General features: G+C 36.5%; 1 protein-coding gene across 1 annotated transcript; it reads left to right on the top strand.

The window, feature by feature from the left end:
- Positions 1–430: 430 nt before the first annotated feature.
- MFSD9 (major facilitator superfamily domain containing 9) lies at positions 431–21716 on the top strand. Its single transcript, XM_001371394.3, has 6 exons — positions 431–707; positions 3732–3819; positions 6246–6289; positions 12028–12157; positions 16350–16559; positions 18254–21716. Exons 1-6 carry the CDS (start codon positions 576–578, stop codon positions 19048–19050), a joined length of 1401 nt encoding a protein of 466 aa, XP_001371431.1. The 5' UTR covers positions 431–575; the 3' UTR covers positions 19051–21716.
- The last annotated feature ends 592 nt before the right edge of the window (positions 21717–22308 follow it).

Below are 22308 nucleotides of genomic sequence, written 5' to 3' on the forward strand. Positions count from 1 at the left end.
AGTACCTATCTCCCAGGGTTGTTGTGAGAATCAAATGAGATACTATTTGTAAAACGTTTTACATACAGACATATGCACATATATGTATGCATGCATATATTTATATGTAGGAACATATGTGTGTACCTCTTAAAGCACTGTAGATAGGGTAGGTACACATATCATATAAATACACAAATTTATATGTGTGTGTGTGCACATAGTAAATGCTTAATAAATGTTTATTACCTTCCCGTTCCCTCCAGGGGCAGGTAGAGGAGTGCACTTGGCAGGGAGAAATCCGGAAACTCTGTCCTAGATTCCCCAGCCCCAGCCAGAGCCTAGCTTCCCCTGACTGGAGTCTAAGGTGCAAAACTCTCCGTCCCGCAGGCAGGCCGGGTTGTGACACCGCGGGGGCGCCCAATGCGCAGGCGTCTCCCTATCCCGGTCTTCCGCTAGAGGCGGGGCGGGGTGGGGCGGGGCTGAGAGCCGGGGCAGATCACCTGAACCCTCTGCTTGGCTAGAGGGTCTCTGGCAGCTAGTGTGTCAACCCTACTTGCTTTCTACCCAGAGCTAGGGTCCTCTCTGGATGGAGGATGGGGGTGACTGCTCCCAGAGCAGAGCCTTGGCCTGCAGAGGACCGGGAGCGGGAGGAGGCGGGAACCTCGGCTCTGTCCCGTCGCCGTCTCAGCAGATTCTTGCTTTATCTCTACCTGGTGGGCTTCCTGGTGAGTCCCGGGGAAAGAGGGACGTAGGGGAGAAAGAGGGGGACGGAAAGGAAACGGAGTCACAGCTGATGGGTCGGGGGGGGGTGGAGGAGGAAGGGGAAGGAGCAAAGCGTATCTTGCGGGGCTCCTTCTGACATCCTGTCACTTCACCGCATTTCACAAACCCCGACTCAGCTCCCCTCCATCTTCTCTACTTACCTGCCTTTGGTCCAGCTCTTATGAATGTGGGAGTCCCCGGGTGCCCTAAAGTGATGTCAATATACATTTTGTAGGGAGAAGGTACCTAATTAAGTTGAGAGTTGTTAACCATAATTGGCACACCTGCAGACATGAATATATGTGTATATGTGTGTGTGTGTATATACACATACTATATGTATATATATTATATTTATGTCTGTGTATGTATGTATGTATTGTGTGTTCATACACAAATATATGATATACACATAACATATATAAAACATGTGTGTACATACACATATAATTCAAAGATATGTATTATATATACAGATACAATGCAAAACTATATAAACAGATATGTATATGTAAATACTTAATGATCCAATAAATATATACATAATATATGATTTTTGATATATAATATGATCAATCATGTTATAATTACATAACAATATAAATAACAAAATAAATGTATACACACATACACACAAAAGTCAGAGGGAAACCTTGCCCTGGATTGATTACCCCCAAATCACAAGCCTTAGGATCATAATTCAGGAGCTGAAAGGTTTCTTAAGGAGATCATCCAGAGATGTCAAACTCCAAACGGACAGCAAAACTCCTACTAAATGAGACCCAAACCAATTAAAATGGAATTGGAAAACATTTACCAAAATGAATAAAAATACAATGCAATAAAAATATAGTTAATCTATGGGGGGTCAAGATACATCATGGATCTCTTTCTATTTGATTTTTATACTATTCATTTCCTTTTATTTTACCATTGCTTCCCTCTTCTGGCAACCCATACCAAATCATCTTAGCTTGAGTCTTTCCCACTTCCCCATCAGGTTTGCTTTCTGCTTCCTTTGGGAGGACATATTACACAAGCACACACACACACAAACACACACACACAGAGTATCACTGGAGGAAGACCATGAAGGAAGTGTCCTGTGTTCAGTTCTTTTTCCTCTGAATTGTGCTAGAGAAGGGCTCCAATCCTTGTCTTTTTTTTTTAAAACATTATTTTATTTGGTCATTTCCAAATGTTATTCATTGGAAACATTTTCTTTTCTTCCCTCCCCCACTCAGACCACCTCTCCCATAGCGATTTCACTGGGTATCACATGTGTTCTTGATCAGAACCCATTTCCATGTTGTTGGTATTTGCTCTAGAGTGTTCATTTAGAGTCTCTCCTCAGTCATATCCCCTCCACTCCTGCAGTCAAGCAGTTGCCTTTCATCACTGTTTTTACTCCCACAGTTTATCCTCTGCTTGTGGATAGTGTTTTTTAGATCCCTGCATATTGTTCAGGGACATTGCATTGACACCAATGGAGAAGTCCATTACCTTTGATTGTACCACAGTGTATCAGTTTCTGTGTACAATGTTTTCCTGGTTCTGCTCCTTTCACTCTGCATCACTTCCTGGAGGTTGTTCCAGTCTCCATGGAATTCCTCCACTTTATTATTCCTTTTAGCGCAATAGTATTCCATCACCAACATATACCACAATTTGTTCAGCCATTCCCCAATTGAAGGCATCCCCTCATTTTCCAATTTTTTGCCACCACAAAGAGCGCAGCTATGAATATTCTTGTACACATCTTTTTCCTTATTATCTCTTTGGGGAACAAACCCAGAAGTGCTATGGCTGGATCAAAGGGCAGACAGTCTTTTATCGCCCTTTGGGAATAGTTCCAAATTGCCCTCCAGAATGGTTGGATCAATTCACAACTCCACCAGCAATGAATTCGTGTCCCTACTTTGCCATCCCTTCCAGCATTCATTACTTTCCATAGCTATTATGTTAGCCAATCTGCTAGGTGTGAGGTGATACCTTAGAGTTGTTTTGATTTGCATCTCTCTGATTATAAGAGATGTAGAACATTTTTTCATGTGAATTCCTTTGGCTGAGAACTGCCTGTTCATGTCCCTTGCCCATTTATCAATTGGAGAATGGCTTGATTTTTTGTACAATTGATTTAGCTCTTTGTAAATTTGAGTAATTAAACCTTTGTCAGAGGTTTTTATGAAGATTGTTTCCCAATTTGTTGCTTCCCTTCTGATTTTAGTTACATTGGTTTTGTTTGTACAAAACCTTTTTAATTTGATGTAGTCAAAATTAAATTTTGATGTAGTCTATATTCATTAAGGAGATTGGTCTATAGTTTTCTTTCTCTGTTTTTGACCTGCCTGGCTTTGGGATCAGTACCATGTTTGTGTCATAAAAGGAGTTTGGTAGAACTCCCTCTTTAAAAAGGAAGCTATAGGCCAACAAAACAAAAGGACAAATTTGGAGGAAAAACTAAAGAGAAGGGGGGACAGAAAAAGATTTGTTGTTGTTGAGTTGTTTTCAGTCATGTCCATGAACCCATTTGGGGTTTTCTTGGCAAAGATCCTGGAGTGGTTTGCCTTTCCCTCTTCAGTTCATTTTATAGATGAGGAAACTGAGGCAAACAGGATTAAGTGACTTGCCCAGGGTCATATAACTAATAGGTGTCAGAAGCCAGATTTGAACTCAGGAAGATAAATCTAGGCCATACTGCTGTTCTGTGTTGGAACCTTTTGTTTGTTTGTTTTAAATAAGGCAAAATGAATTATAGGTCATGATAAACCTGTGATTTACAAATTTAAAGTGGTTTTAAATTTTATAAATAATAGAGGCATCTCAAAAGAGTTATAATGAAAAATTGGCATTTTGTTAGAAATTCCAGATGATGTGGATGGAATAAAAAGGGAAGAGGATTTATCTAATAAAGAACCCATAATTTCAATGCCTTTTAGATTCCAAAATTCATCTTATTAATGAAAATCTGCTCTGTTTTGTTTTAGGATTTTTTTGGTGTAAGCATGGTAGTTCCTTTATTAAGTGTTCATATCAAATCCCTTGGAGCAAGTCCAACTACTGCAGGAGTAGTAGGTAAGTGATGTTAAATAATGAACCAAAAACTAAGTGTCCATTATAAATGATTGCTTTATGGTAGCTAAATAATTCTTAAAAATCATGTTTTAGGTATTTTTACATATATGTGATCCTGGAGTAAGTTTATGTCTTTGTCTAGTTTGGTGTGCAAGTTATTCAGTGAGTGTTTGTTGAAGATATGTAATTTGTAGAGCCTTACTGTTTTCACTTTCACAATTCAGTTCAGTAAATATTGAATTGTAGCCAAAGCATTGTGCTAGACTCTGGGGAAGATGGCAAAGTTTAGATAAGACCTGATCCTTGTCCTTTTGGTTCAGGCTGCTATTTGGATAAGAATAAGGACAATACCTAAGATTTCAATAGTACAGAGAATTCTCTTGGGGTGGAGTAAGGAACAAGCATTTATTAAATGCCCACTATGTGTCAGGAGCTGCACTAAGTGCTTCACAAATAACTCATTTAATCCTCACAACCACCCTGAGAGTTAGGTGCTATTATTATCCCCATTTGAGCAGTTGTGGAAGCTAAAGCTGACAGAGGTGAAGTTACTTGACCAGGATACTCATCTAGTAAGTTTCTGAAGCCAGATTTTTACTTACAACTTACTGACTCCAGGCCCAGCACTCTGTTCACTGTGCCACCCAGCTGCCTCCCAGTTCAGGTTGGCACCTTCTCTGTAACATCTGGTCTTACTGAGTGGCCTAGCATTCTGGGAGTTTAAATGAAAACACCCAATACACAGGCAGCATATGTCAGAAGTAGGATTTGAGCCCAGGTCCTGACTCAAAAGCCTGGCATTTGTCTACCATACTACATGTTTTTTTCAGAAACAGATACATTTAATGTATAGAATTACATGCTACATTTATTGCATGTTGCAGAAACAGTGCTTTATGTGATCCGAGCCCCCTGAGGTCTGTGTTGATTTTTGATAGCAGAGGGTCAAGGAAGTATTAAAAAGAGATGACTTTTGAGTTGAGCTTTAAAGGGCAAGAACTCTGTACAGCTCTACCTCACTTAAATCCAATTTACACTGGAATTAAGATAACACCCTCTGATTGGTCCTCTCAAAAAACAAAGGAGGAACAGAAATTCCACAGGTAAAAAGAAGGAAGGAGTAGATTTTAGGTATTGGGAACTAAATGATATATTTGGTCAATCCAGATTACTCCATTTTGGGTGGAGTATAAGGTGCTAACAATAGAATAGTAGTTGTCTGAACACTTTCCCTCATTCCTTTGCAGAGACCGCGGGGTGGGGTGGGGGTGGGGGGAATAGGTATAGACCATTGAAAATAATCACAAATGTTTTTTTTAAGTATTGACCTCTCCATCTTAAAAAAAAAATTTTTTTTAACTATGACACTATGGAACAGGGCAAAGGGGGAGCTAGAGCAAGAAATCCAGGTGATATAAAAATAAAATATGCCAAAGAATGTCTATTAAAAATAGAAATTATGGGGTAGCAAATGGTAATGGAAAGAAGACCTTAAATACCAAGCAAAAGAGTTTGAGCTGTACTCAGTAATTAATTCGATCAACTAAAGATTTTTGAGCAGTGACATGAGAAGACACAGAATGGTGATGATGGTCATGATGGTGATTATGTCAAAAGTATGATGAAAGACTTGCTGAAAAACTGTTCCATGTAAATGGTCATCAGATTCTGGAAGAAGAAAATGAAAGAAAGGTGCAAATAAATGTAAGGTTCAAGTAGAATTATTGGGACTTAGTATCATAGTATATTTCAGTCTAATGGTGCATACTCGTAGGGGGCTTACTTAAAGATAATTTTGGGGTTTACAATAAAAGATACCATGAAGATCTGTGCTAGAGGGTTGGAAGAATCAAGAGACGGTTATATCTTTGAATATCAAGTTAAAGGAAGTGATCAACAATATTAAATGTTGGGGATGGGCATAGGATATATATTGGCTACTGTGATAGTACAGAAAATGAAAAACAAAAACCATTTTTTAAACCTCAGATATTGCCATGATTTAGATTCATGATGAAAAGAAAAAGTCTATAATAAAATTCTTGTTCAAGGTGATCATTTAGGTAAGGATTTTTATACAAAGCCCATCAACTCTAAAACAAATATACATTTGGAAGGGTCTTCTTATTGCTCAGCATGTTAAAAGCCTCTTTCAAATTCATAAATTTTTACTCTCCATTGAATTTTTTTAACATGCAAATAAAAATTTCTCCAACTCACTGTTCAAACATTATAATTCTCATTCTCATAATTTTCAGATCTCATAATCTGAATACTCCCCTTTTTTCTCTTCTGCTTGTCCTAAATTGTATTTATTAATCACAAACTTTTGTGGCTACACTTCCTTTTAATTTATGGCACTGGTTAAGTCAGCTCTGATGAATCTAGTCCTCCTCGATATATGCTGTTATTATATTCTATTTCAGGATCCCTGTATGGTGTTTTACAGCTCTTTTCTAGCACAGTAGTGGTAAGTTTGCCTTCTTTTGTCCTATTGCATCTTTAAAACATAATTGATGTGCCCATTGATGTGATGAAGACAAGTGTCTAATGATACAGTAACATTGATGACTATTTATAAAACTTTTAAAAAATCACATTCACAAAAAAGACACAAGTAATTAGTATTATGCAAAATAAATTGTTATTGTTCTTCTTAAAAATCTAAATAAGAAATCATTAAATCTTCTAGGAATATTAGGACTCAAGTTAAAACTGAGTACTATGAACTTATATCTGAAATATTAACCAGACTTCTGATATTCATGTAGTATGTACTGTGTATGTATCCACATACATATATTTGCATGCATATGTTTATCTGTGTATATTACATATACATGTTTATATGTAGTTATTTTTCTAATGACTGGTCAAATATGTGCTGTTCTTTTTGACATTTAAAGTCATCTAAATATTTGTATCTCTCCATATCAATCTACATAGATGGGTGAAGACATATATATGCATGTACACATAACTGTTTGATTTCTCCTAATATAATTTAGCTTCTTTAGAGTAGAGACCACTTGATTCTTGCCTTTGTATCCCTAGTATAGTTGCCTGGTATAATATAGTACATACAATGGGCAAGCACTGAATAAATTCTGGTTGATCAGTTGATTGATTGATTGATTCTATTACATAATTTCAGTAAAGGACCTTTGCTTATGAATCAACTCACTGAAGATATGGTATCTGGGACCTATATTGACCATAATCAATGTTGAACCAATTAAAGGAATAGTTTGAACAGAGCTGGATCTATTTATCTCTCTCCTTTGACCTCACACCCCAACCTAAGCAGGTGTGTATTATCTCCAAGTCCCATGGAACCATTAGTGTTCATGGTTGCTGTACACTTTATTAGAAGGGTACTTTTCAAATTGCCTGGGCTCACAACCCCTACCTATCTTCATTATATCAGAAATTAATGCTCCACATTGCTTTAAATATGTTCACCTTTTCCACTAGAGACTTACATTTTAACATCCCTGATTAAGTTTTTCAGAAACTGGGGAAATGGTCAGAAACTGTCTATCAAGGGAAATATGAACATGTAAAAGGAAAATGAAAGATCTAAGAAATGATTTTGATAGTCAACCTACAGAGAAATGTAATTTGTATCCTGACTTTTCCATAGGAATTGGAGAGAGGGAAAGGATTAGAATTTAAAAAGGAATTTAGGTTAATTTGAAAGGAAAAATTAGATGTGCCTAAAGTACACATAGGGAAAGTCTTTCTTTTCTGTCTCTTTATAGTGTAGAGGTGACCTCTGGGTTTCTATTATAATTTTACAACTTTAACAAATAAACCTGCTGATGTAATTGTTGAAGGCTATTCTTACATGTGCTCCGTCAAGCCATACCAAGCTGGGAAAGCTTTAGGTAATGGCCTGTGACAGATTTTTTGCATGGGACCTGAGGATCAACCTGGCTAAATTCAGAAAGCACACTACCAAAGGACCAGCCATCAAGTGAAACTGATGACAATCCTCTAAAAAAATAATCTGCATCGTTTGAGGAAATATCAGTGGGAATGAAATATTAGAGCTTTTAAAATATTGCTGCATGAAGCATGTCATGAGCACTTCTTTGACAACCCAGCTGAAATAATGAAATAATTAATGAAATAATTATTCCTTCCCCTAATGGGATCTTAAACTCCTATATCCTAAGGCAATGGCAATGGATATTATTTTTCCAGTAGCAGGACAAGTATCTCCCTAACAAAAGTCTAGGTGAATTTCTAAATACCTAGGTGTGAGACATATGGTCTAAAGAGAAGACTTTCTCATTTTAATTTTTTAATATCACTTTGTCATTTAAGTTACAAACCTTTTGTGTTTTTGAGATCAAGTATTATTTAAATATTTAGAATTAGTATTTCCTCACCTACTATTAAGATTCCAACATTCTGACTTAGAAGAATTTTTACCAAAACAAACTTCTTTGTAAGATTCACTTTTTAGTCATACTTATTCTTTTGAACTCTGTTCACATGTTGCCCAAAGAACCTCTCAATTTAGTCAAATGTTTGATCATTTTCAATAAGAAAGTCATTCTTACCAGTTATTTGACCACTGAGTTTAATTAAAATGATCAGTCTGACAGACATATATTTAATGAACAGCTATAAGCAATAGATGTATTCCTAAAATAATATGTATAAATAATTTTTTAAAAATCTAATCTTATTTTAAAGATACCAAGAAAACATGGTACTGAAAGAATCCCTATTAATCTCTTTATAAAATAAATTCGGTAACCTCAAATTTAATTTTGCTGGTGAATAAATATTAATTTCTACATGTCATATAATTTAAATGAAGTATACTCATATAAAAATCCATTTGATTCAATGCTTCTTTAGGGTTTTTAAAATAAGCATATATGCCAAATTGTCTAATTTATAATTGGAGATTAATGTTCTCCCTTCCAAGACTTCCTGTAATATGTCTCACTTTAATGTGAAACAGAAATTTCACCTATACTTTAGTATAAGTGGGCAGCTAGGTAATAGAATGAATAGAGTGCCAGACCTAGGGCCAGAAAGATTTATCTTCCTGAATTCAAATCTGGCTTCTGACACCTATTAGTTATATGACCCTGGGCAAGTCACTTAATCCTGTTTGCCTCAGTTTCCTCATCTATAAAATGAACTGAAGAGGGAAAGGCAAACCACTCCAGGATCTTTGCCAAGAAAACCCAAAATGGGTTCATGGACATGACTGAAAACAACTCAACAACAACAAATCTTTTTCTGTCCCCCCTTCTCTTTAGTTTTTCCTCCAAATTTGGCCTTTTGTTTTGTTGGCCTATAGCTTCCTTTTTAAATAATTGTGTTTAGAATAATAGACAACTGAAACTTGAGAAACATTAAGATCATCTAGAAGAAACAAAAGACCAGAGAAATTTCAAGTGTTGTGGGCAGGATATTTTTTGATTTAGAGTCTAGTGTTTTCTTTATTACAACAGAGTTGCCTCTAACTAATAGTCTTTCTTTAAAAATACCTTGTTCATTGAAATTACCAATTTAATTTTTAAATCAATAAATAACTTAAAAGATATTGATTAATAGAAATTTACAGAATAGTTCATTGTCTCGTGTTCTTTGAAATCGAGGAATACCAAAATGACATCACTGTCAGTCAATGTACAACTGTGTCCAGTTGTGGCTGATCTGACCAATATGAGCTCAGAAGACTCATTCACGGTTTGGGTACAAATAACCCATATGAGCGTTTGTGATGGAGAAGTCTAAATCTGTGCATCTCATGTTTCTTTGAGCATATGGAATTCTACTTTGCTCAAAGAGCACAGTGCCAAAGAATAATGTTTTAATTGTGAGAAGCACATTTTTTAAAGTAAGAGATGCATTGTTATTTTTACCTTTTTTGGAACTGAGTGGAAGTAAGGTCTAAACTTTTAATTTTATTGATATAGGAAACTCTCCCACCAAGTAACTCCCTGTTAGATAGCCAACAAATTCTCTAAACTAATAATCTTAGTTTTCTGGGCTGCTGAGAGGTAAAGGATTTCCCCATTGCTAGACACTTTATGTGTCATAGGTGGGACATGAACTTGTCTTAACTATCATGTTAACTATCTGTATCCTTTGAATAAAAATACGAAGACAGTATTATGAAGTATAGATTAGTAATCCCCACCATATAAAATTAGTACTTGGAAGTGACTATTTTCAGAAAAGAAAGTTTATTGTAATACAGGCATGCCCTGAAAATATGTGCCCTAACTCACATCTTGCACAATAATATCAGTACATTACCAAATTCCCAATTAACTTTCAAAAAATTATATAAAAGCTTCTCAATCCTTTAGCAAATTATCTGGTTCTTGCCCAGCCCTATCTGCCTAATATTACCTGACCAGACAGCTCTCTTCAGCCAGGTTACACACCCTTCTATGAGACTCCACCTACCATCTAACTCACTCCCAAAGACTAGGATTTCAAACAGAAAGTGACTTCCAAGGTCTTCTAATCTAAGTCTTTCATGTTACATTTGAGGAACCTGAGGCCCACAGGAGTGAAGCGACTTGCCTAATGTCAAATGGCAGGAAATAGCCAACCTGAGTTTTTAATACCCTCTAACTACAGATCCAGGGTTCTTTCCATTTATGCCATACTGTTTCTCCCAGGATTGTGTCTACCATTTATATGATTTTGTAAGGCTACTGCCCCATATGAAGATATGTTTTCATAAAACTAATTAATAATATTAGGTAGCTAATGTCTATGCACCAGAGCAGGCCTCATTCAGTTTTATTTTTTACTTTACTCTTATTATATAGAAGATCCTTTTTGGATATTTTTTCTAGGAATGGGTTCCTCTCCCCCCACCCTTTTTAAATTAAAGGCAGACATTTTATATTTTCTACTAACTCTGTGAACAATTATAGAAGCTATGATATACTTCATGAGATTTTTACTCTGTTTGTGTGATATATGTCTGCTATCATGATGTGAGCAATGTGGAAGTATATATTGTGTGAAAATACAGATGTAGCCTATATCAGACTATTTACCACCTTGAGGAGGTAGGGAAGGGGCAGAGGGAGAAAATCTGAATCCTAAAATGTCAGAAAACAATAGTCAAAAATTGTTTCTACATGTAATTAAAAAAACAAAAACAAATATAAAAAGAAGCTGCGGTACAGAGAACATTCAGTTTTTCCCACAGATGATTTGAGAGCCATAGAATATTAAATTGAAGTTTCTCTAACCTTTTCCCTAGATCACTCAAACCCCAAAGCCACATACTTCTGTATACACAAAGAATTATGTCCACAAACGGTGTGTACTTTTCTTTACACAGAAAGAACAATAGCAATACAAGTTCCTGGAGCAAAATTTGTCTTCATTATCATTTATTTAAATTGGCTAATGTTGGAATGCCTCACATTTGTGCACTACTGGTGGAATTTTGGGTTGGTTTAGCCATGATCAAAAGAATCTGGAATTATATTCCTAAAGTTACTAACCTGGCTATACCCTTTGTCCCAATTTGCCATTAAGCTTATATCCCAAACAGATAAAATAAAGAGAAAAAGGACCTATCTCTAGAAAAATATTTATAGCAGCTCATTTTGCAGTGGGTCCAAACTAAGAAACCAAGGAGATGGACACCCATTGGGGGATGACTAAACAAATAATTTTATATGAATGCTTTGTGATATTATTGTGTGAATTGTAAGGTTTGACAAAGTAGATAGTTTTAGAGGAAACTGAGCATATGTCTATTAAGTGATTCAGAGTGATCAGAAGTAGAAGAACAATTTACAGAATGGCATTATAGAGGAAAACAGCTTTGAAACTGATTAATGCAAGGATAAATCATAAATCTAGCAGAGTGAAGATTAATCACACCATTCATCTCCTACAAGAGAGGTAATGGACTTAAAATGCAAAAAAGAGAAATTTTTGGATATGGTCAATGTGGGAATTGGGTAGTTAGACTGGACTATGCATATTTGTTATGAGAATTCTGGTGGAGAATTTGTTTGCTTTTTATTTTAATTGTTCAAGTGGGTCTCAGAATGGGAGAAGATAAATACTTGTAAAAACATATAAGCATATATACACACATATTTAGATATGTGTGTATATATGTATGTATGTGTTTGTACATGTGTGTATATATACATTTTAATTTAATTTAAGTTTTTAAAAGCCTCTTACCTTTTTCAGGGCTGCTGGAGTGATGTAGTAGGAAGACAGTATTCGCTACTTGTGTGTATTCTGTTCAGTGCTCTAGGTTATCTACTCCTGGGCATGTCCACTAGCTTATTCTTAGTTGCCATCGCTAGAATTCCCGTTGGTGAGTTCCTTATATACTCAATATTGTCTCTTCCCACTCTTCCTCCTCCAGAGGGTACTGTCGAGAGTTTTCTTCTAGCTATATAGTTTATAGCCTCATAAGACCTGATTTTACCTGCTCTTTTTTTATTTGTTTCTGCCTCTTTGCCTCACAATCTACATACTTATGTTTAAAGAAAACCAATTCAATCTCAGATTATTGCATTAGACTTATATGTCTCCTGTTGTGATTGCCTAACATTTGAGCAAACCTGAACATCTGGAATGTGCCAGTTTGTCCTAGGCATCTGTAGAAGATATGCCTCCCCTGGAGGAGTTTCCAGGTTCCCAGCTGGGCCATGTAACCTCAAGCACAGAGTCATTGGTATGTCTGGTCCTCAGCTTTGAAGCCCTTTATGCAGACTCAACTGCTATTAGTTGATGTTGTTAAAAATAGATATTGAGGATCAAAGATCAATTTTTCATGCTAATACTTAGTTCTTTTTAATCCTTTAGACCAGGGATTCTTATCTCGAGGTCCATGAATGTTTTAAGTATTTTGAAATTCCATTTTAATATACTTGGTTCTTTATAATCTTATTTATTTCAATTTACCCATTAAGAACTTTTTTTTCTAAGAAGTGATCCATAGGCTTTACCAGACTAGAAAAGGGGTCTATCACACACAGAGACATATTTATCATCCATATCTTACAACAGATTTTACCTGAAGGTGGTTATTTCCATTGAGGATGTCTTTTATTTTTAATTTTCATTTCTCCAAGATAAACTTTAAATCAATTAGGACTCTCAAATTCAAGGTTTCCTTTTTGTTTTCTTCCTGAATTTGGAAAACCAGTCACTTCTAGTTATAACCCAGATTAAATAGAGCATAAATTACATTCCTTTGGAATCATCAGTTTTCATAGTTTCACTCATTAACTTGAGCATCTAGGTCAGTGAACAACTTTAGCACACATTCTGTAACAGAGGTCAATAAAATATATTATTCTAATAATCTATATTATCACCTTCCCCTAATATATTTTGTCTTTATGTTGAAAGCTTAGTTGCTTAAGAAAAAAATGTGTGTATCAGAATGTGAGGATCAGGTAGATATTGTAACAATACATGACTTTAAAGACAACCAATGATAAGAGGAAAAATAAATTGAGTTAATTTATTTTCATTTTTATCATGTAGCCATAATTTATGCAAACTAATTAAGTTCATAATTTTATCCATAACATTTCCCCATTATTCTGTAGGGAATTTCTGTTATTACTATGAGTATAGTCCTTGTGAAACAGAAACCTAGGACTAACTTGCTACCTCATATCACCCTAGAGAATATTCCTTTTTTGTTCATGATTTTGTTTATAAATGTGAAATCAAAGTATTGTGATAGAGATAATACCATGATATTATCTTGGTAGATAATAGATGCCCTTTAATATCCAAACTCCTCCTGTACTGGTTGGCATCTAATGGAATAGGGCACATGGCAAGGGTACTCCTTGATAATGGGATAGGGAATTCTTTTCTAGAGTTTTACTTCTATTCTTGAATTTTAAATATATTCCACTTATCCTTTCTCTCCTACCACTTTGCCATATATATATAAAAACAACTCTTCCATATATAGGAGGAATTAATTCATCTCTTTAATTCTATTTACTTTTATTAAACAAGTCATATTTAAGTCCTGTTGATCTTCTAGACACTGGTCTAGTTTCTAGGGAGGCAAAAAAAAAAAAAACAATCCCTGTCTTCAAGAAACTGAAATTCTTTGCATGAATAGGGGTAAGGAAAGTATGGAGAAAAAATAACATATACGTAGATAAGTAAATATAAATTACATGCAAAATTAATACAAAATGGCTATTTGTGGGAATGGAGGAGGATACTAATAACGATAGGAATCAGGAAAGATCTCTAAGTAGGAGGCACTTGAGCTGAGCAGAGTTGGGGGCTAAAACTAAGGTAATCCATGAAAAGCCAAGAAGAGGATTTTTATATTTGATCCTGGAAATGATGGGGAGCCACTGGAGATGATTGAGTAGGGAGGTGATAGCCTGTTTTTTAGGAAAATCACACTGGGAGCAAAGAGGAGGATGAAGGGTGGGAAGAGGCTTGAGGCAGAGAGATGACCAACCAACAGACTATTATTACAATTGTCCAGGCATCAGGTGATGAGGGCCAACACCAGGATAATGGCAGTGTTAGAGGAGAGAATGGCATATATAGGTAAGGTAAAATCAACAGGACTTGGAAAACTGAAGAGGAGTTGAGTATGACAGCTAGATTTGAAATCTGGGTAACTGAGAATAGACAGTAATAGGGAAGTTGAGAAGAAAGGAGGGCTGGGGTTAGAGCTGGAGGAACAGAGAATAAGTTCAATTTGGGCCTTTATACAGAACAGAAGAGTCTGTGTTTTTAGCCTATATGTATTAGAGAGGAATTGAAGTTTTTTGAGCAAGGATGTAACATGGTCATCCCTCACCCTCTGACTTCATTCCTACTGTAATAAGACGTGAACATCACCATTTTTTGATCTTCATTAAGCATCTAAAGACATGATGCTGAGCACCAAATTTAAATTTTTATGTAGTCTAAAACTTTTGTGTCTGTGTATGTTAGTAGGTTATTATATCATGGCTCAGTCAGTCACAAATTTCATTGAACTCCTACCACGTGCTGAGAATAACCTGAAGAGTATGCAGTTACTTTTATGTTATGCTTTAGATTATGGCTCTCCATGGCAATAACAGTTGAGTAGGCCAGACCAGCATGTAGAGTTGAAACATGCAATGGTGCTAGAATAATGTGTTTTGTTTGTCCTTTTAAAAGTTTTCAAAATAATCTATCTCAATTAAGCCACAGAAGTTGTTTTATGCCGCCTTTGATAGGTAGAAATTGTCAGTGCAGTTTAAGTTGCCAGCCCACCCTATCTCCATTGCTATTTGGTATATTGCAGCATAGGAGTCCATTGAAGACCAGAAGCACCAGATAAGTTTTCAGATGCCACCATTGCCAGAGATAAGGACAGGCCTGGCACAAAGTAGGGAATTCAGACAGGAGTTGAAAGTTTGAAGTTTTTCATTTTTGGTGGAACGGGGAGAATGACAAGAAGTCAAGCAGGAGGTTATTCCCTTTTATGAAGGCAACGTAGCATAAAAGAAAGAACCCTGGCTCTACATTCAGAGAATCTGGGTTCACTCCCACCTTTGATATTTAATATCTCTCAGGCATTGGGGCAAGTCTATGAACTACCTGGTCCTGAGTTTCCTCAAAGGTAAAATATGTTTAGATTAGATGAGCCCTGAAGTTCTTCCAGATCTAGAATTATGAGCCCAAGATAGTACCCGTAGTCAGAACTCAGAAGAGAATCTGAGCAAAGATAAGAAATTGTTTTCTTAAAAGGTCTTTCCGTATTTCTTGTGGGAGCAGATGCTAGCAATGAATCATGAGATTTAAAACATCTCCCTTATATTACAGATGAGGAAAACTAAGAGATGAAAAAGGGAAATGATAGAGAGATGAAGCAATTTGACCAAAATATAACACAATTAGTAAACAATAAACAGAACCAAGTTTCTAACACAGATTATTCATTTCCAAATTGATTGGGTTCTGTTTCCACCATGATGAGAAATTAGCAGCACTGGATCCACTGATTTTCCTTCAAGGAAGTGATTTCAGCATCATGGGAGAGAAAGAGGATTGTCCTGTATAGGGCCAATGCAGGGCAGCTAGAATTATTGAAGGCCTTACAAAAAAACACATTCTTTTTCTAAAGGAAGCTTCAAATCTTACACAGCATGGCATTTTCTACGTAAGGAACATTTTAGCAAGAGTTCATTGTTGATTTTAAATTTGTAAATTCCAAATGCATTAAAGCCTTGCCAGAAATTGTTCTGGTAAACATTAGTGTTAAAAGCACACCTGTATTTTATTATGTATTGTTAAATTAGCATACTTCACTCATATGGTAGGAGGTTTTCTATCCTTTTTCATGAATATTTCATTTTTTCTAATTAAATGCAGATATTGTGTTCATAGTAATGAAACCTAACCAGAAATTCTTAACCATATATATGTTTGCTATTTAAAAGTAGAATATTTTGTGGTAATTGAGATTAAATACAGGACAGGAAATAAAATGCTTTCATTTTGGGAAATGTTACTAAACCATTCTCTATCTTAACCTGTAGGTATATTCAAGCACACGCTTTCAATCTCAAGAGCTCTTCTTTCGGATCTGGTTTTAGAGAGAGAGCGCCCGCTGGTAATAGGGAAATTCAATACAGCATCAAATGTGGGTTTTATCTTGGGTCCTATGGTTGGTGGATATCTTACTGAGTTAGAAGGTGGATTTTATATAACATCCTTCATCTGTTTCTCTATCTTCATGCTGAATGCTGGTAAGTTGGGATCTGATCACAAGATAAGTCAATTATTTGCAATTGATGTTGATCTATTGACTATTGACTGTACATTGTGAGAATTTATCATACGGCCAAGTTATGAGTTTGATCCCTGTGTGGACCAGCTAGCTTTGCTGTGTGGTTCATGGCCAGAAAATTAATCCATAAGCCCTGTCAACTCCACTGCAAATGCATGTCACATGGGAAGCCCAAGAAAGAGGGTGTAGATGCACAGGATAAAACCATCACAATGGCCAAAAAATTATTTCAAGCATATATTTTGTTTATGGAATCTCAGCATATTAATTTACACATAAAATATCACATATCCATGACTTACAGTTCAAAGGAAGGAATAGCATCACAGTGTTTTGATTAAAAAAGAATGATTTGGGATCCTAGTTTTAATTTTTTCATTAAGCTGTGTACCATGAGTTTTATTTTGTTCCATACTAAATTCTTCCCTGTCTTTTGCCTGCTTGCTATTTTAATTATAATATATTTCTATTACTGTTTTATGTAAAATACTATAACTCTCTGACCCAAGCAAGTAGCACATCATCCACTTCTTATAGCTTTACTGACAATATCCTTTACTGTACTCAGCTTTCTTGATTGAACATCCCTTTTAGATTTTTTTTCTTTCACTCATTTCTATACCTATGTCTTTTGCCATGGCCTAAGTGCCTGGCAAGTATCTAGAAGTGATTATGCAAAATTCCTTCACATTCGTATTGAAATCTTCATTCTGTGAAAGTCTTGGAGAACTTCTTAAAAACATAAATGGAAGAACTCAAGAGGGCTTCTTAACACTTTCTCATATACTGTTTTCTGTTGGAATTAGGAAATAAATGTCTAAGTAGAGGCCACCATCTGTTGACATTTACCATACTGGCCCCACATTCCTTTCCCCAGTGGTGACCAGTTCATATACTTTATTGTCAACACACACTTACTGAGTGCATAGCACAGTGGAGAGATATAAAAGTAGATGATAGTCCTGCCCTTGAGGAACATCTGCTATATTTGGAAAAACAACACACATATGTGAAATTAAAATAATACAAAGCAATTCCAAATGCCTGCAAAGGCAAAATAATGTAGGTAAGAACTATATTTTAAGTTGTCAAATCAGAGTAGTCAAGAAAGATTCCCAGAGCAGGTTTATTATGTATTAGGATTTGAAGGAGGTATATATATGAACACTAATGGTTTAAAGGGTGAGGATAGGAAAGTTCAACTGATAGAAATGGAATAATGCATAACTCACCAGAGTCAGCATGGAGTAAATAGGAATTGAAGTGAAGAAGTAAAGTAGCTTGTTGGGAGTAGAGGATGGGGAACTGAAGAGAAATGAGGTCAGATCATGAAAAACCTGGAACCAAAAGCACAATTTAGATCAGACATAATAGAAAATAGGAAGTCATTGAAAGTTCTCTACCTGAGCAGTGAATGGTGAAACTTTTATTTGAGGAGATTATGCTAGCAGCAGAATTTTCCTATTCTAGAAGGATTGAAACAGACAGATCCGCTGCCCGTGGGGGTTTCTCGATATAGCGTCAGACAGAATAGAAGGAAGGGTTTGTAGAAATTATTTTGACAGATGCAATTGGCATAGCATTAGAGAAGTAGCCATTTGGCATCTAAGGACATCCTATTAAGTGTGCTCCTCTCTCCCCCTACATTGGCAGGTCTTGTCTGGATATTTCCATGGAATGACACAAACCTGAGCAGGATAAAGAATAGCCAACAGAACAGTCACAAATTTCCTTCACACCTTCTGAAAAAGACAAAAAACAAGTCACAAGAGCCTCCAGCAGCCAATGGCGCCATCACACCTCAAGCAGTGACTTGGCAGCTCTGGGTTCAGATTGTGTCTGTGCTGAGAGATATCAAGAATGTGATATTCTCTGAAATGTGGGACATCTTTTCTGTGCGCTTCCTGATGGCTCTGGCTGTCATGCTGTACCATAGTAACTTTGTTCTGGCAATAGAGGAGCGCTTCGGGATGAAACCCAGGCTGACCGGATACATTATCAGCTACAGTAGTGCCCTGGGCGTGTTTGCGGGCTTTGTGCTGGGACCAATAATGAGACTCTATAAGCACAACACCTACACCATTCTGTTGCACTCTAGTCTCCTCACCTGTGTCCTCTTGCTGCTTTACTCCACCACGCTCAGCATCTGGGTGGTCATCTTCTGCTCCACTTTCCTGTCCTTCTCCACTGCTATTGGCAGGATCTGCATCACGGACCTTCAGCTGACTGTGGGCGGGGCTCAGGCTAGCGGGACTCTCATAGGCCTGGGCCAGTCCGTGACGGCCGTGGGCCGCATCATCGCCCCTCTCCTCTCTGGAGTTGTCCAAGAATTCAGTCCCTGTGGCCCCCCCAGCCTGGGATCGGCATTAGCTTTAGTGGCTATCCTCATCATGGTGTTAAACAAACCTTGTTACAGTAGTGATCAAAGTGCCAAGCTCAAAAGCCAATAAGATGACTTCCATCGGAAGAGAAGTAAAATTCATGCTGAAAGAGCCAGGGGCAAAGGCAATGCTATTTGAAAGCACCCTGGAGGTATATCATAGGAGCAGAATATGCCTTTCAAGAACAATTCCTGCTGCAGGATTCCCTTGAGACTTGCCAAGCTGAGTCTTCCCTGAAATTCTGCATTCTTGTGTTGCTGCATTGCTTGGTGTTGGGGTCAGGGAAAGGGGGCTCTTCAGGCATGTCTGAAGTCTTACTCTTGGGTTCTGGATGAAGCTCCTGCGTTTCTGCAGACATAGCAGCCCCCAAACCAGACGTCAGAATGTTGATGGCCCCCGTTCAGGGTCAATGTTCACCAGGAGAATGCATCCCTAGGAGATCCATCTGCTACTTGTCCTACTACCATTTTTAAAGAAAAGAAGATACCAGCTATTGAACTTGGGATGGGCTTGTAGAATATGTACAAGCACTCTTGGAATGGATTGCCAAAGCAAGATTCTTGGGAGAATGGAAGTAGCTACAAGGACTTACCCACTAAATGAAAGTAAAAGTGCACTTTAAGATAAACATCCATGATTGGGTGGGTGGCAATGATTTCTTATTCACATAGCTTATCCTCTCCATGGAAATTCTGAAGAAAAGACAACTCCCATTAAATCAGTTTGTCATCTTTGGAGTAGAATGATTTATTTCCTATCCTTGATTGATTTTGGAGATTTTCTTAAAATGATGTTTATACAAAGTGATATTATCAGTTCTTCCTGTTGAAATGTGGAAGGTTACATAGATTCTTTGATCCTGTTCCATGTGTGTTAAGTGTTAGCTGTACCATTCCTGTCAGAAGATTTCCTTAGGACTTGACTAAGAGCGCTGCAGTCAGCCAAGATGAATCTTACAGAAATTGTGTATGCTTGTGTTGCTACATTGCACAGGGAATAGAACATTGCCACATTAAGTTAAGGAAACCTTATTAATAATAGGGCGGTGTCATCAGGTAAGATGTCACATCTCATATGTTACTGAATGATATAAAGGAGCCTTAAGATTGTTTTGAAAACCTACTTGCTGTGCATGAGCCCCTCATGTGGGACCAGAAGAGATTTTCAGTATTTGTCAAGGAGAAACAATACAACCTCCCATAACCCTAATGTCTGTGTTGCATACTTCAGTTACATTTGTTTGCGTACTATTTAGGAGCCCAAGAGTGAGCTCAAGACCAAGTATGCCGACAGATGGGTGCGAGAAAGTTTTCCTAACAGGGACTTGTACACACTTACTCATATGTAGGTTCAAATTCCTGGTTTGACAAGCTAGAGTCTGTCTGTAATGTAGGGCAAGCCAATGAACCCCACTGGTTTCTGACAACTCTAAAAATCCCAGGCCTAGTTTAAATATATTATGTAGAATGATTTTAATATAAATATGTAATTTTAATGATGCTTTTTTAAACAATAGGTACTTCTTAAACAAATATCTTAACAAACCCACCTAGAGTTCCTTTCCCCAAAACAATTTGACTAAGTGCAGGATTCCTTTTCAGAAAGGAGACATGGTAAAGATGAAAAGATGTTTTTCTAGGTTAGAAGTTGGTTTTTTTTCCCCATTTCCTTCTACATAAGGATGCTATTGATTCAATCACTTGTGATTGAACTGAAGTCAAACCTGTAATAATTAATTCCATAAATATTTATGAAGCACCTTCTGGATACATAGGAACTATAAAGACTCTCTTTTAAGTTTCTTATACTTTTATTGGGAGAAGGGCACACAAAATCATAGACTTAGAGCTGGAGAGGACCTCAGGTGTCACTCGTCCAACACCATCATTTTACAGATGTGAAAATAGGACCAGGTGGGAAGCAATGTGACTAATTCTCTCTGAGCCTCACCTTTCTCATCTGTAAAATGAGGAAATTAGACAAAATGTATCTCTAAGGTGCTTTCTGTTCTGGATTTACAAGTCTAAGATCCTTGAACAAGAGAGAAGTTCCATACAGTAAAAAACGGAGGACTGAGAAGTGTTAATAGAAAGATAAAGGGAAAGAGACTGTGAAAAAAACTGCTGAATGCACCCTATGTCGTTATCTTCTTTGTTCACACAAACAAAATGACAGCTTTTCTAAGGGGATTGTCAAATTTAGGCATATTTTTAGGCTGCAAAAAGCAAAATTATATAATAAATATTAAGGGTCCAAACAGAGAGATCCAGATTTGACCTTTTGTTGATGGATAAGATGGCCAGCAAGTTAGAGAGCACTTTAAGGTTTGTGAAGCACTTTTCCCATGTTATCTCATTTCATCCTTACATCAGCCTTGTGAGGTAAATGTTCCTATACCCATGTTACAATAAGAAAACAAGCTAAATGACATGTCCAAGTTCATTTAGTTAGTTAAGTTAGGATTAGAACTCATGTTTTCCTGACAGATTAGTGTTCATTATTCTTCAGATAAAATGAATCATTCCTTCTGTATATATAAAATTCCTTCTGTATATATAATATTCTGCAATGTTTTTACTCTTTAATTGACAGATTTTACTTGGGGTTTCAATGGATATTTTCTTAAGATATTTCTTACATGTTAATCCATTAAGAATTTGGAATATATGTTCTCAGGGAGATACCAACTGATACTATCTGCTATTAAAGTTCTTATTTATTTGTTTTGTCTTGAATGATTTTTGTAGTATTTTTCCAAAATAAATTAATATTGACTACTTAAAACAAAATAAACTATTAATATGAAAAAATCTGAAGAAAATGTCATCCTTTCCTTCACAGTTTTTATTCTCTTAGAGTGTTCTTACAGCTCTAGTTTCCTACAATTCAAATTATCTGCCCTCCAATCCAGAGCAAGCCCTTCACTCCTATGACAACTTTTCCTTATAATCAGCACCCACTTCATGTTTACAGCATGAGCAATAATAGTAGCTAATATTTATATAGTGCTTTAAGGTTTGCAAAGCCATATGTATATATGTGTGTTTGTGGGGGGGGGGTTGTGGGGGGGTGTGTATGTGTGTGTGTAAATTTGATCGCCACAATACCCCACAACAAAAGGTAGGTGCTATTATGCCCATTTTTCAGATAGGACTAAGAGTAAGGTTAAGTGATTTAGCATTTTCCTAGAGTCTGAGGCACTAGGTCTTATTGACTTCAACTTCAGTGTTTATTCACTATGCTACAGATATTTTTTATGTATTTGAATCATATTTACAATTAAAAAGAGCAATATAAGTCATTGTAAAGTAATTTCCAAAATAATTG

This window comes from Monodelphis domestica, chromosome 8 (genome assembly GCF_027887165.1).
Source record: "Monodelphis domestica isolate mMonDom1 chromosome 8, mMonDom1.pri, whole genome shotgun sequence".
Lineage (NCBI taxonomy): Eukaryota > Metazoa > Chordata > Mammalia > Didelphimorphia > Didelphidae > Monodelphis > Monodelphis domestica.

What these genes read in the sequence shown, in the direction of transcription:
- MFSD9 (XM_001371394.3), top strand. Translation starts at nt 576, where the DNA reads ATGGGGGTGACTGCTCCCAGAGCAGAGCCTTGGCCTGCAGAGGACCGG. An exon ending in AACTACTGCAGGAGTAGTAG is followed by an intron (nt 3,820 to 6,245) that starts GTAAGTGATGTT and finishes ATTCTATTTCAG; the next exon opens with GATCCCTGTATGGTGTTTTA. An exon ending in TATCTTCATGCTGAATGCTG is followed by an intron (nt 16,560 to 18,253) that starts GTAAGTTGGGAT and finishes CTACATTGGCAG; the next exon opens with GTCTTGTCTGGATATTTCCA.